Source organism: Rhagoletis pomonella, unplaced genomic scaffold (genome assembly GCF_013731165.1).
Source record: "Rhagoletis pomonella isolate Grant_MI unplaced genomic scaffold, Rhpom_1.0 Rhpom_scaffold_00011, whole genome shotgun sequence".
Taxonomy (NCBI): domain Eukaryota; kingdom Metazoa; phylum Arthropoda; class Insecta; order Diptera; family Tephritidae; genus Rhagoletis; species Rhagoletis pomonella.
The window spans coordinates 13207076-13223371 of record NW_023458565.1 but is presented as its reverse complement, the minus strand read 5'-3'; the positions used below and the strand labels follow the sequence as shown (position 1 = coordinate 13223371).

General features: G+C 38.5%; 2 protein-coding genes across 3 annotated transcripts in view; one reads left to right on the top strand and one right to left on the bottom strand.

Annotated features, from left to right (window-relative positions):
* The window catches only part of LOC118747165 (pneumococcal serine-rich repeat protein-like), a 283337-nt gene that overhangs the window by 206640 nt on the left and 60401 nt on the right, over positions 1–16296 (top strand). The gene's annotated exons all lie outside the window — the stretch shown is intronic.
* The window catches only part of LOC118746644 (myosin-G heavy chain-like), a 42915-nt gene that overhangs the window by 9082 nt on the left and 17537 nt on the right, over positions 1–16296 (bottom strand). Inside the window, exons 2-3 of one of the 2 annotated variants that reach the window (XM_036480507.1) lie at positions 5736–6395; positions 4130–5534 (exon numbers count right to left, since the gene is read on the bottom strand). In XM_036480507.1, coding sequence (XP_036336400.1) covers positions 4130–5534; positions 5736–6395 — 2065 coding nt within the window. Of the gene's footprint in view, positions 1–4129; positions 6396–16296 lie in introns of both variants that reach the window. The other variant, XM_036480506.1, reaches the window with a different exon arrangement.

Sequence of the window (16296 nt, the reverse complement as noted above, 5' to 3'; positions counted from 1 at the left end):
TCTCATCAACCTGTGGCGGCCATGTTGTTTTGCTCACGTCTGTCTAGCATGTTGTTTATCACTCAGATACAGCTGCCAAATTGCCATCGCTAATTTGGGAATTTACTCGCATGAGCGATGCAGATTTTACAGGATGGATACGAGACTGCACAGCACATCTTAGAAGAATGTCCTGCACTGATCAACAAACGCAAAAGGCACCTGGGTGAACAACTGATAACCAAAGGCGAAGTTAAGTCCGTAGATTTAGGTTCCATACTAAAATTTCTCTATGAAGGGGCACAAAAGATCTTAAGGTCGCAGTGCTTTATCCCCAACAGTAATAATAATATCGACCGTATCGCTACGCTATTAAGCTTATTTGGGTACCCGCGTCACAGCGAAATCGCTAGAAACTGAATGGCCGATGAGCTGGAAAGGCAGGAAGCCCTTGAGAAAGAGCTCCCGAGTAGAGAAAGTCTGGGTGCTCGCCTGACCTCGTGTGATCTACTTCTTGACAGATGAGAAGTCTTGAGTGTCATCGATCTGGAACCATGTGTTGCGCCTACGACTGGGGACAACCAATTAAAAAAACTTAACTCAACCCAAAATTTAAGTGAAAATAATTAAATAAAATCTCGTATCAAACAAGTGCATTTATCAAATCCTAAAAACGAGTATCTCCAGATGATAAATGGATGCAATGCTTTAATTAGCTAGCCACAAAACAAAAAACTGTTTAACATATCAAGCAGTAAACGCCTTAAATTTCATGTTGTATGTCCACAAAAGTAGGCGAAAACAGTGCCAATTAAAAACCAGAAATCACAAAAAATTTAAATAAACCAAATTATGAAAAACTTAAATGAAACTATTAAGCCAAGTTGATAGCAACTTCCCATGGATCGCATGTACATATGGATGTATGTATGTCCATTAGGGCGGAGTAATTTAATTTCGAAAAAAGTGTATCGCTTCTAACAAACAACAAACTTGACGTTTGCGGCTCCCAATTTCTAAAAGAAAAATCAATTCATTATACTTTTTTCTGAACGAAATTAATTTTTCCTTTACAAAATTTTTGTGTTTTCTTCATACAGTATACTGCTTTTTATTTGAAACACCATTTTTGCTTAGAAATAATCGTAGAATCTAAATTTGCTTTCCATTTTCTTCAAAAATTTTTTGCTCCCCACAAATTACTCCGTCCTAATGTCCATATGTACTTGTATAAGTTGGTTAAAAAGTGCGTGAATAACAAGTTGCTGACGCGCATGCGTAGACGCTTGTTTGTATCGACGCCAGTCATCAATTTACATCGCAAATTAATAGCTGTGACTGTGGATGGCGGATAAGAGTCAGATAGCAGTTAGCTGTAGCGAGGCGACATCGACCGCCATCGACAAGCAGCATTTAAGACTAGATACTCGTGCATTTATTGAGGTTAGTCGCAGACAGAATGGCGCCGTCGCCACACCCCTTTGGTTTGATGCCAGTCGGTGCGATGCGCAAGCACTTAAATCTGTTTGGCGTATATTCGCCAGCCTAATTGGAAGCACAGCGCTTGCATACAAAATCCAATGCACTAGTCGAAAAGATATTTAAAGTCAAATGCCAAATTCTTCGTTGGAAAATGAGAAAAAAATTGTGTGTTTATGGATGTTTGTAGTGATATGAAACTAAGGTGAAAAAAACCAGAAAGAAATCATTTGAGCCACTTTGAATATTTCCAGCGAAAGTGCAATAAAATCTTAGCTAACAAAAAGAAAAAAAATCAATAAATATATGACATCGAAAAATTGGAGGAGAAGCGCATTAAGGCGCTAGAAAAACCGGTGGTTGTGTTGTTATTGAAATTTCGGCAGTTAATGATTTCAGATTTAGAGATATATGAACTGACAGTGCATTAAAGGCTTTTTGGCTTTTCGAGATCTATGCACAAACTTCGTACGGTTGTAAGGGCATTGTTTAAGAAAAACTAAAAAGTTGACAATTTTAAATCCATATGCATAAGACAATTGCATAACAAAAACGAAAGTAAATCTTTTTAGGGAATGGCAGGTGTTTTTAGTCAAATCGAAACCGAAGACAAGTCCAAGTTTGAATAGGAGCGAAAGCTGTAAATAATCGGCAGAAAGCTGTGCACTTCGAATGACTTTTCACTAGCAGCTGTTATCTACAATGTGAAATGCAAATCAACACATTTACAGAGCAATTCTTTTAGCATTAGGGTTTTCTTTTAATTAAATTTAAAAAAAAAAATAAATTTTTTTAAAACATTAAAATTCAAAGGAAAATTAAAATTAAACAAGCGAAATTAACAAAGCGAAACGGGCGAAACCGAACTTTATATACCCGGCGCAGGTATCAAATATCGTCGTTTCAACTTTGCCTGAACTACCCTCGCATGATAAGTAGGAATGTTTACCCGATTTCAAACGTTTCCGATAATATGCAGAGTTAGACCTAATGAACGTACTTAAATTATGAAGGCAACACTTTTCCACGCTACTGAATGGTAGCAGCACGGAAAGTTGTGGAGAAGAAGAACCCGAGCCCCCAGTCAATGATGACGGAGTCGATGTCCCTCCGCCTGAACGAGGTACGAATAGCAATGACGCGGCTGAAAAACAACAAAGCTGCTGGAGCTGACAGCCTGCCAGCTGAGCTATTCAAGTACGGTGGGGAGGAGTTCATAAGGTGCATGCATCAACTCTTGTGCAGAATATGGTCCGATGAACGCATGCCCGACAACTGGAATTCAAGTGTGTTCTGCCCAATCCACAAGAAAGGTGACAACGCCATTCGCGCCAACTACCGCGGGATCAGCCTTCTAAGCATATGTTACCAGGTCTTATCGAGCGTATTGTGTGAAAGACTGAAACCCACCATCAATGGACTGATTGGGCCTTATCAGTGTGGTTTTAGACCTGGCAAATCCACCATAGACCAGGTATTCACACAATGCCATATCAACGCCACGAGCAAAGGATCGACACTCACCACCTATTTGTCGACTTTAAAGCCGCTTTCGACAGCACGAAGAGAAGTTGCCTTTATGCCACTATGTCTGAATTTGGCATCCCCGCCAAACGGATATGGTCTCTCGAGTCGTTCGCCACCAAACGGGGCTTCAGACAGGGCGACTCTCTTTCATGTGACTTCTTTAATCTGATGTTGGAGAAGATAATAAGAGCTGCAGAACTGAACCGCTCAGGAACAATTTACTACAAGAGCGTGCAATTGCTGGCTTATGCCGATGACATCGACATCATCGGTAACAAAAACCGCGAAGTCTGTTCTGCCTTTTTCAAGTTGGATAAGGAAACAAAGCGAATTGGTCTGGTGGTAAACGAGGACAAGACGAAGTATCTCCTGTCATCAAAGAAACAGTCAGCACATTCGCGCCTTGGCACCCACGTCACTGTTCACAGTTATAATTTCGAGAAAGTAGAGAATTTCGTTTACTTGGGAACCAGCATTAACACCGATAATAATGTCAGCATGGAAATCCAACGCATAGTCACTCTTGCCAACAAGTGCTACTTTGGACTGAGTAGGCAAGTCAGGAGTAAAGTCCTCCCTCGACGTACGAAAACAACACTCTATAAGTCACTCAGCATGCCTGTGCTGGTATATGGCGCAGAAGCATGGAAAATGACAACATCCGATGAGGCGGCTCTTGGAGTATTCGAGAGAAAGATTTTGCGGAAGATTTAAGGGCCTTTACGCGTTAGCGACGGCGAGTACCGCAAACGATGGAACGATGAGCTGTATGAACTTTACAACGACATGGACATAGTGCAGCGAATTAAAATACAGCGGATCCGCTGCCTTGGTCATGGCGTTCGAATGGACACCGGCGCTCCAGCTCTGAAAGTATTCAACTCGGAAGCCGCTGGTAGTAGCAGAGAAAGAGGAGGGCCTCCAACCATGTCGAGCACAAACGACCATATGCGGTTCTATTTAAAGAAATTGATCATATTATACGTAAAATTATGAACAGCCCGATGGGGGCAATTTCCAGTTGTATCCCAGTTGTATCTCCTTCTAAAAAACATCGTACACCCGCGAATACTTTTAATAGGAAACTTTTTAAACTAATTTTAACTACAAGACACTACAGCGAATATACAAAACCACCACTTACCTTCTCGCCTTGTTTCCGCGACTCTTGAGCTGCTTGATGCCCGCAACACCTTCATCTTCGCTTAGCGCTCTCTCCACTTGCTCCAATTGACTACTTAGCGTGGTCGGCGAGAGCGAGTCCAGTTGCGGTAGATCCGTATGACGACGCATTTCTTCACGCAGTCGTCGCTGCTGAGCGCGACTAAAGCGTTGTTGCTGACTTCGCGCCGTACTATTGCTGGACGTTTGCTCAACAACTACGCCACTGCTACTACTATTCGCATTTTTACCACTAGCTGTGCTGGATGAAATACCGCTAAGATTCAGATTTACAGGCTCAAAGTACAACTTGTCTGGGGAGTAGCCGAGGCTATTAACTACCATGAGACTATCGTCATCGCCTGTTGCGGTGGCGTTGTTGGGCGAGCGTATACTACTACATGGGCCGGATGACAGGTTTGGTGGTGGTGGTGGTGGTGATGGCAATGTGGATTGATGATATTCGAGTGGATAATAATGAGCCGAACGATGAGCGGCGCTTGATGATTCAGATGATTCGCAATGAACTGGACACTTCTTCATAATCGGATATGTATTCGAATCGGCGGCATTGGCATGACAGGCTGACTTCTGTTGATGTGACGCTTGTTTGCCGTTGCGCGCCGTGCCATGTAGGCGTGGCGGTAGGGAGGACGCCTTCTCTGTGCCATTCATTGTGCGGCTATAGTCTGCGCGATATTTTGAGCGTGGCGAGAGTACATCGTGTGCGCGTCGCTCGTTTGAATCTTCGCTGGTGTCGCCGTTTAGCTCCTCCTCATCGCTTGCACTGCGCATGATAGCAGTGACCGCTGTGGCTACGGCTGCGGCTGCGGCTTTGGTTTTACCCAAGTCCTTGCGCTTCTTGGAGCCGGACTTTTGACTGTTCGGTGTACGTGACTTGTGCGCGCGTTTCGAGCGGTCATACGGTGCTTTTGTTGGGTCACCAGTCACTGAAACAACTTTCGCTTCATTCTCCATATTGTGTCCACCCAAGTTGCTGGACAATGAATTCGCGACGAAAGCAGTCAGACAATTTGAGATCTCTGTAAAATCGTTACTATTTTTTCTATTACTATTTCTACTGATGCTGCGTTGGCGGCTATGTTCTTTACTGCTATTGCTGCGCTTGTTGTGAGCGCTTCGACTTTCGTCGTCGTTTGATGGTGGCGATGATGAGTCCTCGTCGTTGGTTGTGCTCGTACCAATATCCAGCCCCTTCTCCTTGCATATTATGTCATAGAGCGCGCTGATCGGTCGACTCTCGCTGCGCACGCGCACTGCGCGTTTTTTACCAGCGAAGCGATTTGTGTGACGACTGCGACCGGAAGCCGAAGCAGAAGCCGAGGCGGATGCTGATGCTGATGCCGATGCCGACGCCGATGTATTGCCTGCCGATGTGGGGGACGTTATGGGTATGTTATTGTTGCTATTGTGTTGTGTTTTATATGTATCTATCGTGTTGTCTAATTGATTATTATTATCATTATTACTTTTACTACATTCACTACTTTGTGTATCAACAACAAAACTAGTACTACCACTGATCGTATCGTATGGTGTGTATGATTGTTCGTTATCGTTAAATTCACCTTTCTTTGCAGGGCGCCCAAATACTGGCGACGACTTTACAGAAGTTTCGCAGTTTCTTCTTTCGCCACTGTTGACGCTGCTGCCCGCAGAGCCGCCACGAAAAAAAGCTGCACGTGCAACAGATGCGTTACTGCTTTTGGTTTGGCTGCTGATCGCGCTATCCGGCGAGAAAATGCGTTCACGATCCCGCTTAGCAACTGATGTGGGCGATGTAGTATTGGCTCTGCCAATAGATGCTGTACCTGTCCCAATTGGGGGTGGCACTACTGTAGCGGTGCTGGTCTTCGGAAAGTAATGCTCATTGACCAATTGTGATGGTGTACTATAGACACTTTGGTAATTCTCATTTAAGGCGGCAACATCATTAGCCTTTGGGGTGTGAATGTGTAGATTGACATCAGTATAGTAGGCGGGTGTGGTGTGGTGATGAAAATGGGGATGTACACCCTGATAACGTGTGTGGGTTTTAGTTCCAGTTTGTTGTTGTGATTGTTGTTTAGACGATACTCGTTGTTGTTGTAGATGTTTTGATTTATCGTATATCGAAGTTTGCTGGCAGCTCGATTTGGCAGTGGCTGATGCGGAGGATAGACTACAATTTGAGGATACGTTCTCGTTATTGGTATTAATATTATGACTATGTGTAGTGTCGACGGATTCTGGAAGAAGAAGAATGAAATAAAAAGTTAGAGAAAACTTGGTTTCTATACTTTTAAATATGAAAATTAAATTTGAAATGAGTATAAGTATGAGTCAGAGTATAGGTATGAATATAAGTACCACTTCAAACGAGTGATAATTTGTGATGGGTAATGTAAAAATAAGTTGATGAGTATTAGTAAGATTATCACTATAAGTATAAGTATGAGTATCTAAGTATGCGTAGTAGTATGAGAGTATATTTTTAATAGTATGATGAGCACAAGTTTGTATATGAATATTAGTATGAATATTTAATTATGGGTATAAGCATGTCTCAGTATGGATATGAGTGTCAATTCACATACAAGTACAAATATAGTAAGGGCATAAATAAGTACTTAAGAATTCAGCATTGGCATGAGTGTGAATGAGCATGGTTATGAATATGTACATATATGTGTAAGTATGAGTATGGGCATGAGTATCACTTCAATTACGACTACAAGCACATATGAGTATGTACATAGTGTGTGTGGAAGTGAAAGTAAGAAGATGAGTGGGATACGTATATGGTAATACGAGTATGAACCTTAATATACGAATACGAAAATAGGTTTGAGTATGAGTAGGACTAAAAGTATGAGTATGAACATGAGTACTAGTTAAAGTAATAGTATGAGTATGAGTAAAACTAAGAGTATGAGTATGAATAAGAGCGTGGACATGAGTAAAAGTAAGAGTATGAGCATGAGTATTGGTATGAGTATCTGCGAGTATGAGTATGGATAAGGACTTATTCTAATTTCACCTACTCATTTTCAAATACCCATTCTAGATTATCACACCTAAAAGGAAATACACCCTTCTCAAGAGTTTGCGCATTTCAGCTAAATGAGGTGCACGGGGCTTTGCAATAGTGTTTGCTCCAAAATCATGAAATTTAGTTATTCGTAGCTCAAAAATCTAAAGATTTTAGTTCCAAATGTTCACATATAAGCACATTTAGCAATTCAAAAAACTAAGCTTACAAACTATCGTCGTAAGCAGTGGCGACCATGCGCAACCAACCAATGTTGCATACTTTTAAGCGTACTATTTGTTGGCGTATGCTGTTGCAGCAACCAGGCGAATGCTTCAACAGATTTCATGCGGAATGATAAAACAGCGAGTATAAAAATATTCTTTTAACTATCGGAATATTTATGAGCGCCACTGCATACATTTACATGCGAGTATAGCACAGAAGGATTCTACGTGTAATTCTAAGCAAATTTTCCGAAGGAACCATGGGTCTAAAATCAATTTGCGAGTTTACCAAATTGTGAAAATAAGTAGGCTGTAGTGTCGTAAAGAAGCGCTTAAATGTTGTATAAAAACACGCTATTTGGGTATGAGGAATGCATTTCTGCACTAATCTTTTTCTTGAAACTTCCACCACAGGGCGCAACTGCGAAATTCTCCCATTTGCTTCGAAACCTATTTTCGCAATTTGGCAACTAAATATTGAATTTAGACCATTGGTTTCTTCGGAAAATTTGCTTAAAATTACCCGTAGAATCCTCTTATTCTATACGCACACAGGCAAGAAAATTGACCCGCCCTAATGTGTATATATTTGCATAAATACATAAGCCACAGAGCAAACCACAAAAAAACAAGCCGATAATGCAATGAATTTCGCAAACACAAATTTGCAATTTCATAATGAAAGCCACAAATTTCATAATCGTAGCAAACCACAAAACAAAGGCACCATTTGTGGTTATCATATAGTACCTACATAAATGCAATCAAATTGCAACCACTTCTCTTGTCACCCTGCAGGTTGGGTTGCTGTGTTTGAAATGCAAAGAAAAAAAAAGCATAAACAAATTTTAAAACTTTGTGGTTATTTGCATAAATTTCCCACTTCTGACAATTTCGTAAATACGGATTATATGTACATAGGCACAATTTTGAATTTTAACACTTTCGATTAACCAATGATAACTAATACAAAAACAAAACTTTAATAAAATCACAAACTTAAAAACTAAAAAAAAAAATATTAAAAAAAAAAATATTTCAAAAATTTTTTAAATCTGATTTTGAAACGAACATATTTACATACATATGTTAGTCAATGCTTGTTGTGATCTAAATAGAATCTACAGGGTGCGTCGTTTTTATTCAGTTTGGATTAAATTGTATTTGGAGAGTTTTACACGTTGAATTTTAGGGCTAAATCTTTTTCTACCTTTTTCTATGTGTTCGGTCAATTAGACTCAAACCGGGTAAAAATATAAATTTGTAAAAAACACCGTTCCAGAAAATGTTTTCGTACTATATTTTTTTTAATCGTTTATATTTCCATTATAATTTTTGAATGGTAAACTATGTAGTTTTTTTTTAAGTATTAAGGGGTTTTAGTATGAACACTACTCACTTTTATAATTTCAGGTGCGAATTTTATTATGTACGTATGTATATCTGAGGTACACAAGCTTAGAAAATTCTGGGAGAACAAGTTAATGGTATATCTAGCCTTAAAAGAGCTAAACTGGTCACATGGAAGCTCAGATTTGCCAAGATTGCATGTGTTTATATACAAAAAAAAGTTTGATTGTACTAAAAAGTAGTGGGTAGGAACTGTGGCTAATGGTAATAATTTATTACCACCCCTGCCCATACTTTGAAGTGTCATCAAATTATAATTAAGAAAGTTTTATCACATGGCAGTTGAGAAGTTCATGTGCAAAAATTTCATGAACTAAATATAGGAAATTTTTGCGCATGCAATAGTGCGTAGCATGCAGTTAGGCGTCCAGTGTAAGCAGTCATGCGTAAACATAAGTCGCGAACTAATTAGTATACAATTGCACCCATAAACTTTCTAAGGTATTTAAGCCAACATTACCCTTGCTCCGTCAGCCCCCCCAAACATTTCCCAGCGAAATATTCACCCATATCTGAGAGAGTACTAAACCTAATTAGAGAGTTGGATATTGCCTTGCAGATACGTAAATTCCTACGTCTCTTACTATTTTGTAGCACGCATTCCATGGCCTTAAGGATTCTTAATAACATAATCGGATCGAGACGTTTTATCGACATTTGAATGTGGTATCAGAAAGGACAAGCCCTCAATTGTCTTAGTTAGGCCTTTACTTCTGGGATGGCCACCTAACCTAACTACTCGTTGTATAAAGTGTAATAAATCGAGACATGCTCCATACACGGGAGATAAAGCTTCAAGAACGTCTTGCTAAACTTATTTTGTACATATAATTAAAATTAACATCGGTAATTATATGCAAGGTATGGGCCCTAATTTTAAGTTGTACTTAGTACCTACATCTGTATGTATGTACAACCAATCTTAACATAGCAGCCTTACTTGTAATAAACATAATTTAAAAGAGGACATAAATACGAAAATTGTATGACACGCTGGGAATTAGATGAAAAACACGATGTTACAAGGTAAATGCAGCCTTACTACTATTTATGTATGTAGCATAAAAAGCATTGGAGCAATTAATTGCCACCTCAACACCGAGCGCTAAATACAAGCGGCTTAGTGGCAAAACAACAACGCCGGTGAGTAGAATAGTTAAAACACTCAATTTGCTTTAAGTCAGCCAGTCATTAAGGCCGCTTACACAAAAGAAACTAAACGAAAAGGAAAGAAAAACAACAACAACAACACTAACAACCGACAAGTGGGTGGTATGGTATAGTTATTTAGTTGGTTAATATGTTCGCTTAGAAAGGTTGTACACGCGGTGGTTTTTGTTGCTGTTTTTGCCACAATTATTTACGTATTTAGTTTGGCTTTTTTATTTAGTTTCATGTTCGTTTATTTACATACTTCTAGGTGAGAGCTAGTGAGTCAGGGTCGTGGGGATTAAATGAAATCTACTTGGCAAGCATTTAAATGCGCACCTGAGCTGCAACAGCCGGTGAAACCTTTGCCGGCGACAAATACGACAAACCATGAAATTGTGTCAAGGTGAGAGAGGTGCAATTTATTGTTTTTGTTGCTTTGCAATTTTCAGTGCGCTGCACTCTGGTGGGCAGCGTCAAATTAAATGCCATAAAAATGAGGAGGGCGGAGTAAACTAAATTAGATAAATATATGTACAAGTATATGTACGTATAGACACATTAAGAAACGTACACACATACAAGTATGTACCTACCTACATATGTACATACATATCAAAATAAGTATTCTGCGCTGAAGTGCTAATTGGCAACAATTGTGGCCAAAATCAGATTGGCAGGTGATAATTGTTCGACTTAGAAAATTATGCTAATTTGTATACTTATGTACTTTGGTGCATACATACATAAATATGTGTTAAATGAGGTGCTTATAAAATGGAAGTGCTTCTCCTTCTTTTTCTTTTTTGGCGCTGTAAACGGCTAAGCGATTTTGGCCGAACTCAATAAAGCACGCCAGTCGTTTTTCTTCTTTGCCAACTGACGCCAATTGGAAGTGCCAAGTGAAGCGAAGTCCTTCTCCACCTGGTCTTTCCATCGCACTGGGGACCTCGCTGTTTCTCTGATACCACCAACACGAGTTAAATGCTTTCAGAGCTGGAGAGTAAAAGTGTCTTTATAATGAAAAAACTTAGTTTATGGTATAAAGAGAAATGGAGTTCGTGAAATTTGCATAAAATTTAATTTTTTGAAAACTTTTGTTTGTGATTTGGCTAAAGTATTGATTTAAATACATATTATCAAAAATATCGCTCGTTTCAAATAATTAAAAATGTGTTTTTTTAAGAAGGTTAATGCATTTATGTTTCCTAGAAAATCCTCGAAAACCTCGAACCATTGATGCAAATATCGACTACGGGCATAAATTAAATATAGGCGTTAATTGCCAAAAAAATAATAATTAACCATTTATTTGAAGTGCTCCAGGTCCTTATTTTAATTAATTAATTTTTTTTAACTAAGTCGGAAGCAATACACGCTCGGGGGTTTTTCTCGATATCGAGGATGCTTTCAACAATGTCTATCCGAAGTATGTTGTTAACTCCCTTCTTTTGGTGGGGTGCAACGGGGTCTGGTGGATTTCTATGGGCTCCTTTCCGAAAGGAGAACTATTTTATCAGAACTGGGGAACGGCTCCTTTACAAGGTAAGAGAACATATGCACTCCCCAAGGACCGTTCTCTCCGCTCTTCTCTGGAAATTCTCCGTTAGCATCCTAATTCTAAACATAAATGGCACCGAATGTCAAGTCATAGCGTACGCTGATGGCATTGCAATCTTAGCAACGGGCAAGCATCTGCTGGTCCTGACTGAGTTCTAAGGAAGCGGATTTTCGGCCCGCGCTAATGTATACAGCTGTGATAAGACCCAAAGAACACTTTTTCCAGAGCCAAGGTGGCACGTGATCCATGCCATCTAAACCTATCAAATCTATGGAAATAATATTAATTCTTCAACATATGGATCTCTAGCAAATTTCGGGCTGTTTGCAGTGCCGCCAGGCCAAATACGATCCAGCCGTGGAGAGACCTCAGATTTGGACACACAACAAAAGTACTTGAACATCTACCGGATAATATACGATAGTTAAATTATAGAACTCCTCTGCTCTGTTGAGACAACAAATTCTCCATTGGAATCGCAGAGGAACGAATCGCAAGGGGCTACAGACTTTAACCCAGGGCCGACAGCTATATATGTATACGATAGTTCCAAGCTTAACAAAGGAGTGGGTAGCGGAATTTACTCTGTCAAACTCGCGCTAAGCCTCAGTTTTCGCTCACCGGAGCAAGCAGAGCTAAACGCCAAAATGGACGCCGCTCGAAGGCTCATAACCTCCGGCCCTCTAGGACGGCCTATAGCTTTCAATTCTAAAAGCGAGGCTGCTTTGAAATCTCTTAAATGTAATGGAACAACGTCCAAAGTAGCCATAGAATGCAGAAAGACTCTCAACCTGCTGCCATCAAAATGCTCCTTGACTGTTGTATGGGTCCTGGGCATAAGGGCATTACTGGCAACTGTTTAGCTGACGAGCTGGCAAGTAGGTAGACAGAAATATCTGAAGTCCATTCTATCAAAAATGTGGGCATACCTCTAACCTCCTGCAAATACAGACTAAAGGCCGCATATATCGAAAAGTTGAATACCAAATTTGGCCAAAGTTTGATGTAAAGCGATCCCTAGATCGCTCACTTGACTGGACGGCTACTTCGCAGATTAGTAGACGGGGTCATCACCGGATACTGCCTGATGGGCACACACGGATAAAGGTTAGCATACCCCACCAATGATTTTAGTCGCAGTTGCAGAGTCGAGGAAGAGGTGGATAGTATCGAACTTTATATCTGCCATTGTCCCGGCCAACACGCGCAAGCAATTCATCAACAATTACTTTCTAGATTGTTTAGCCGACCTGAACTCGGCAAACATTATCGACTTCTTGTGCTATATAAAACGCAATCGGTGGTTTATTTAATTACTACAGGAGGGAAAGAAACAAATGACTCCGGCCAGTGGTATCACAACGAGCTTTTCCAGCCAACGTGTGCTCCGTGCTCTATCCGGTCGCAGCCACTCTAACCTAACCTAACCTAAGTCGGAAATTGATGGAGGCAGAGATCTAGAATAGATACTACATACAATCTTGAGTTACCTGCGGCAGGGTGCTGACGAATTTGTTTTACTCTTGGGCATCTACACATTAGGCTAGAAGGGGCACAGACCAGGTAATCCTTGATCAACAAACAGTTATAATACCTCACCCTTAGGTCATCGAAGCCATTCTGAGAAATGGGGTACAGTTTTTTTCCTTAGTAGGCGCCATTTATATACGCAGAATTTGTGTACAAATTGTTGCTAATTTTAATGTTATTTAATGTACATACACATATATGACTACGTAGATATACTATATACTATATTATATACATATGTATGTAGGTATGTTTATATTCACATCTATGCTCGATTTTACTACAAAGGCGCCGAATGTAAATTGAGGTGAAAAAATGTATCTCAACAAAAACCTACGCCAAATGTAACACCCACAGCCTAAATTGACAATCGAAGGCGAATGCACTAGCAAATAGACCGTTAAGAGGGTGACCTAAAAATATACATATGTACGTACATACTAAGCGCCAAAATAATGTTTTGCGATAATTAACTTACAGAAAAAATAATAATATAAAAAAAACACATACACATTCGCGCTTGTACCTAGAAAACAATGATTACCACAGCGTAATACCAAAAAATAACATTTCAATTATCTGCGATTTTTTCACTTTCAATGAGTTTTCAATTTCGATTTCAATGACAAAGTACATATGTAGAAGGAACATACCAAATATGCAGAGATTTTCAATTTATAAATTAGCGCAATGGCAATGGCCAATCAAAGGCGAAGAGCTAAATAAATAAAACATATGTCGATAAGTAAAAAAAAGATTGCAAGGAGTTTGAAAAAAGAGAGGTATGTATTTTTAGTTTGTACAATTGCCACATACATACACTTGCGGTCAAAATAATAGCACCAAAATTCAGAATTGTGTTGCTAGCAGTTTATTCATTTATTTTTCATAATTTTCATTCAAATTATAGTTCGATTTGTAACAAAAACAAAGGCCTCAAAGGTTGCACAAAGAACACAAAAATTTATCAAATTTCAAAACGTTTTATCAAAATTTTAAGCTTTTTATTTAGAATTTTTGGAATTATTTTTTTTGTCCAGCATGTTGGGACCTTTCTTCCATATACATAATTTATTTTTATATGCAAGAAAATGCTTAACACCCTCGGCAAAAAAAATCTAAAAAATCAATGGTAATATTGAGCGACTTGAACCTTGCACTTGTTATTATACTAAAATAAATGGGCTATAAAACTGCATACGCAAAATTTTTCCTAAATATTCTAAATAAAAAGTTGGGATTTTGATGAAATTTTTTGAAATTTGATTAATTTATGTGAACTTTGTGTAAGTTTTGAAACTTCTACTTACGAGGTTTCTATTATAGGCCGAACAACAATTGTATTTTATTGTATTGTATTTTTTTTTATTTGAACGTATTTTAATATACACTTGACCAATTCCTAGAATTTCAAACTTTATGAGTAAAAAAAAAACCAATCAAAAAGGCATTTTCGATACCCATTCGTCCAGGTGAACCAAAAAATTTTAAATTTTTTAAATTCTAAAGTATCTTTTCTTTCATTTGGTGCCAATATTGTTATTCAACAATGCACTGAATTTTTTAAATAATTGTTGGAATTAATCACATCTTTGAAACCACAAGGTATTTAAAAAAAAAAAAAATAAAAATCTGACATAAGAGAGAAAAACTAAAAACGCAGTTTTACTACATTTGGGCCATAAATTCGTGAATATATAGCTTTATTCGTGTGTTTCGAATTTTTGTTTAGTTTTTGTCGCACGGTATAACTCATTACAATTACAAAAAATAAGTATAAAAAAATGCCTTCTAATTCAATTACTTTTTTAACGTTCCGCATACGCCATGTGGGCTGGTATGTCAAGCTAGCAACAAATAAATGTGGGTAAACCAGCTTTGCCCGCGGTGAGTATGCGAAAAGTGTAATGACGTCATGCAAGAAAGATTAGCATTGAAAGAAAATTATTGGAATAAAAAGTAGTAAGCGCAGATAAAATACAATGATAAATATTTATTAATAAACGTAAGAAAAATCTTTGCTCAGCGATTTGCTATTAAGTATTCCGTTAAACTCGGAAATTGCCTGAGAAATTGAATAAACTGCAATTTGCATCGAATTACACATTTCAGCATAATAAATAAAAATGTGTTTTGTTTAGCTCACTTTTTCTTTTTTTTAAGTGTCGAGATCTAAAACTATTCAGCTACAGAATCAAATTCATCAGCTGATTGGATATGCTAAAGATAGTATTTCAATTATTGAGAGTGGAAATAATAGTTTTCTTTATAGTAAAAATCGAGTCCGATACGTCAAACGTGCTGGAATGACAGTTAAAATCTAGACATAAACCACGGAATGATTCGTTTAGTTCAAAATTAGTTTTGCATGGCTTTAAAAATAGAGGTCGAAAGTGTCTTGACACTCGAGAAGGAACATTAAAATTTACCTCAGCCAGGAGGGCCGGGCTATTAATCAAGCCTGTCATTAATTTTACGATAAATATTATACCCAGCATTTCTCTACGACTTGCGAGTGTAGGCAAATTTATGAGCTTTAGACGACTTGTGTAAGGGGGGAGATTGTAATCTGAATCCCAGTTAAAATTACGCAATGCAAAAAGCAAGAATTGTTTTTGAATTGATTCAATCCTTTCTGAATGAACTTGGTAGCGGGGATTCCAAACAATAGATCCGTATTCTAGTATAGGTCTAACTAAACTGGTAAAAAGAGCTTTTGTAACATAAGGATCTTTGAACTCTTTTGACCATCGCCTTACAAATGCAAAAACGCCTTTGGCTTTATTGACTGTAACATTAATATGATGGTTGAAATTGAGTTTGGAATCCATTGTGATACCGAGATCGACAAAATTGGATACCTGCTCCAGATTATAATTTGATATTGAATAAACAGCTGGTTGAACAGCCCTCCGAGAGAAACACATAACTTTACATTTTTGAAGGTTTAGTGGCATATAGTTTGTATTACACCAACTAACCACGTTGTTCAGATCCGCTTGTAACAAAGACCTTTCTTCGATAGAGGACAATGTTTTAAAAAGTTTCACATCATCGGCATACATTAAAATTTTTGAATGTTTTATTATAGAAGAAATATCATTAATGAATATCAGGAACAGAATCGGACCAAGGTGGCTTCCCTGAGGAACTCCTGAAGAAACTTTAATGATGTTGGAAGAACAATTATTAACAATAACTCTTTGTGTTCTATCAGAGAGGTAAGATGAGATCCATTGAAG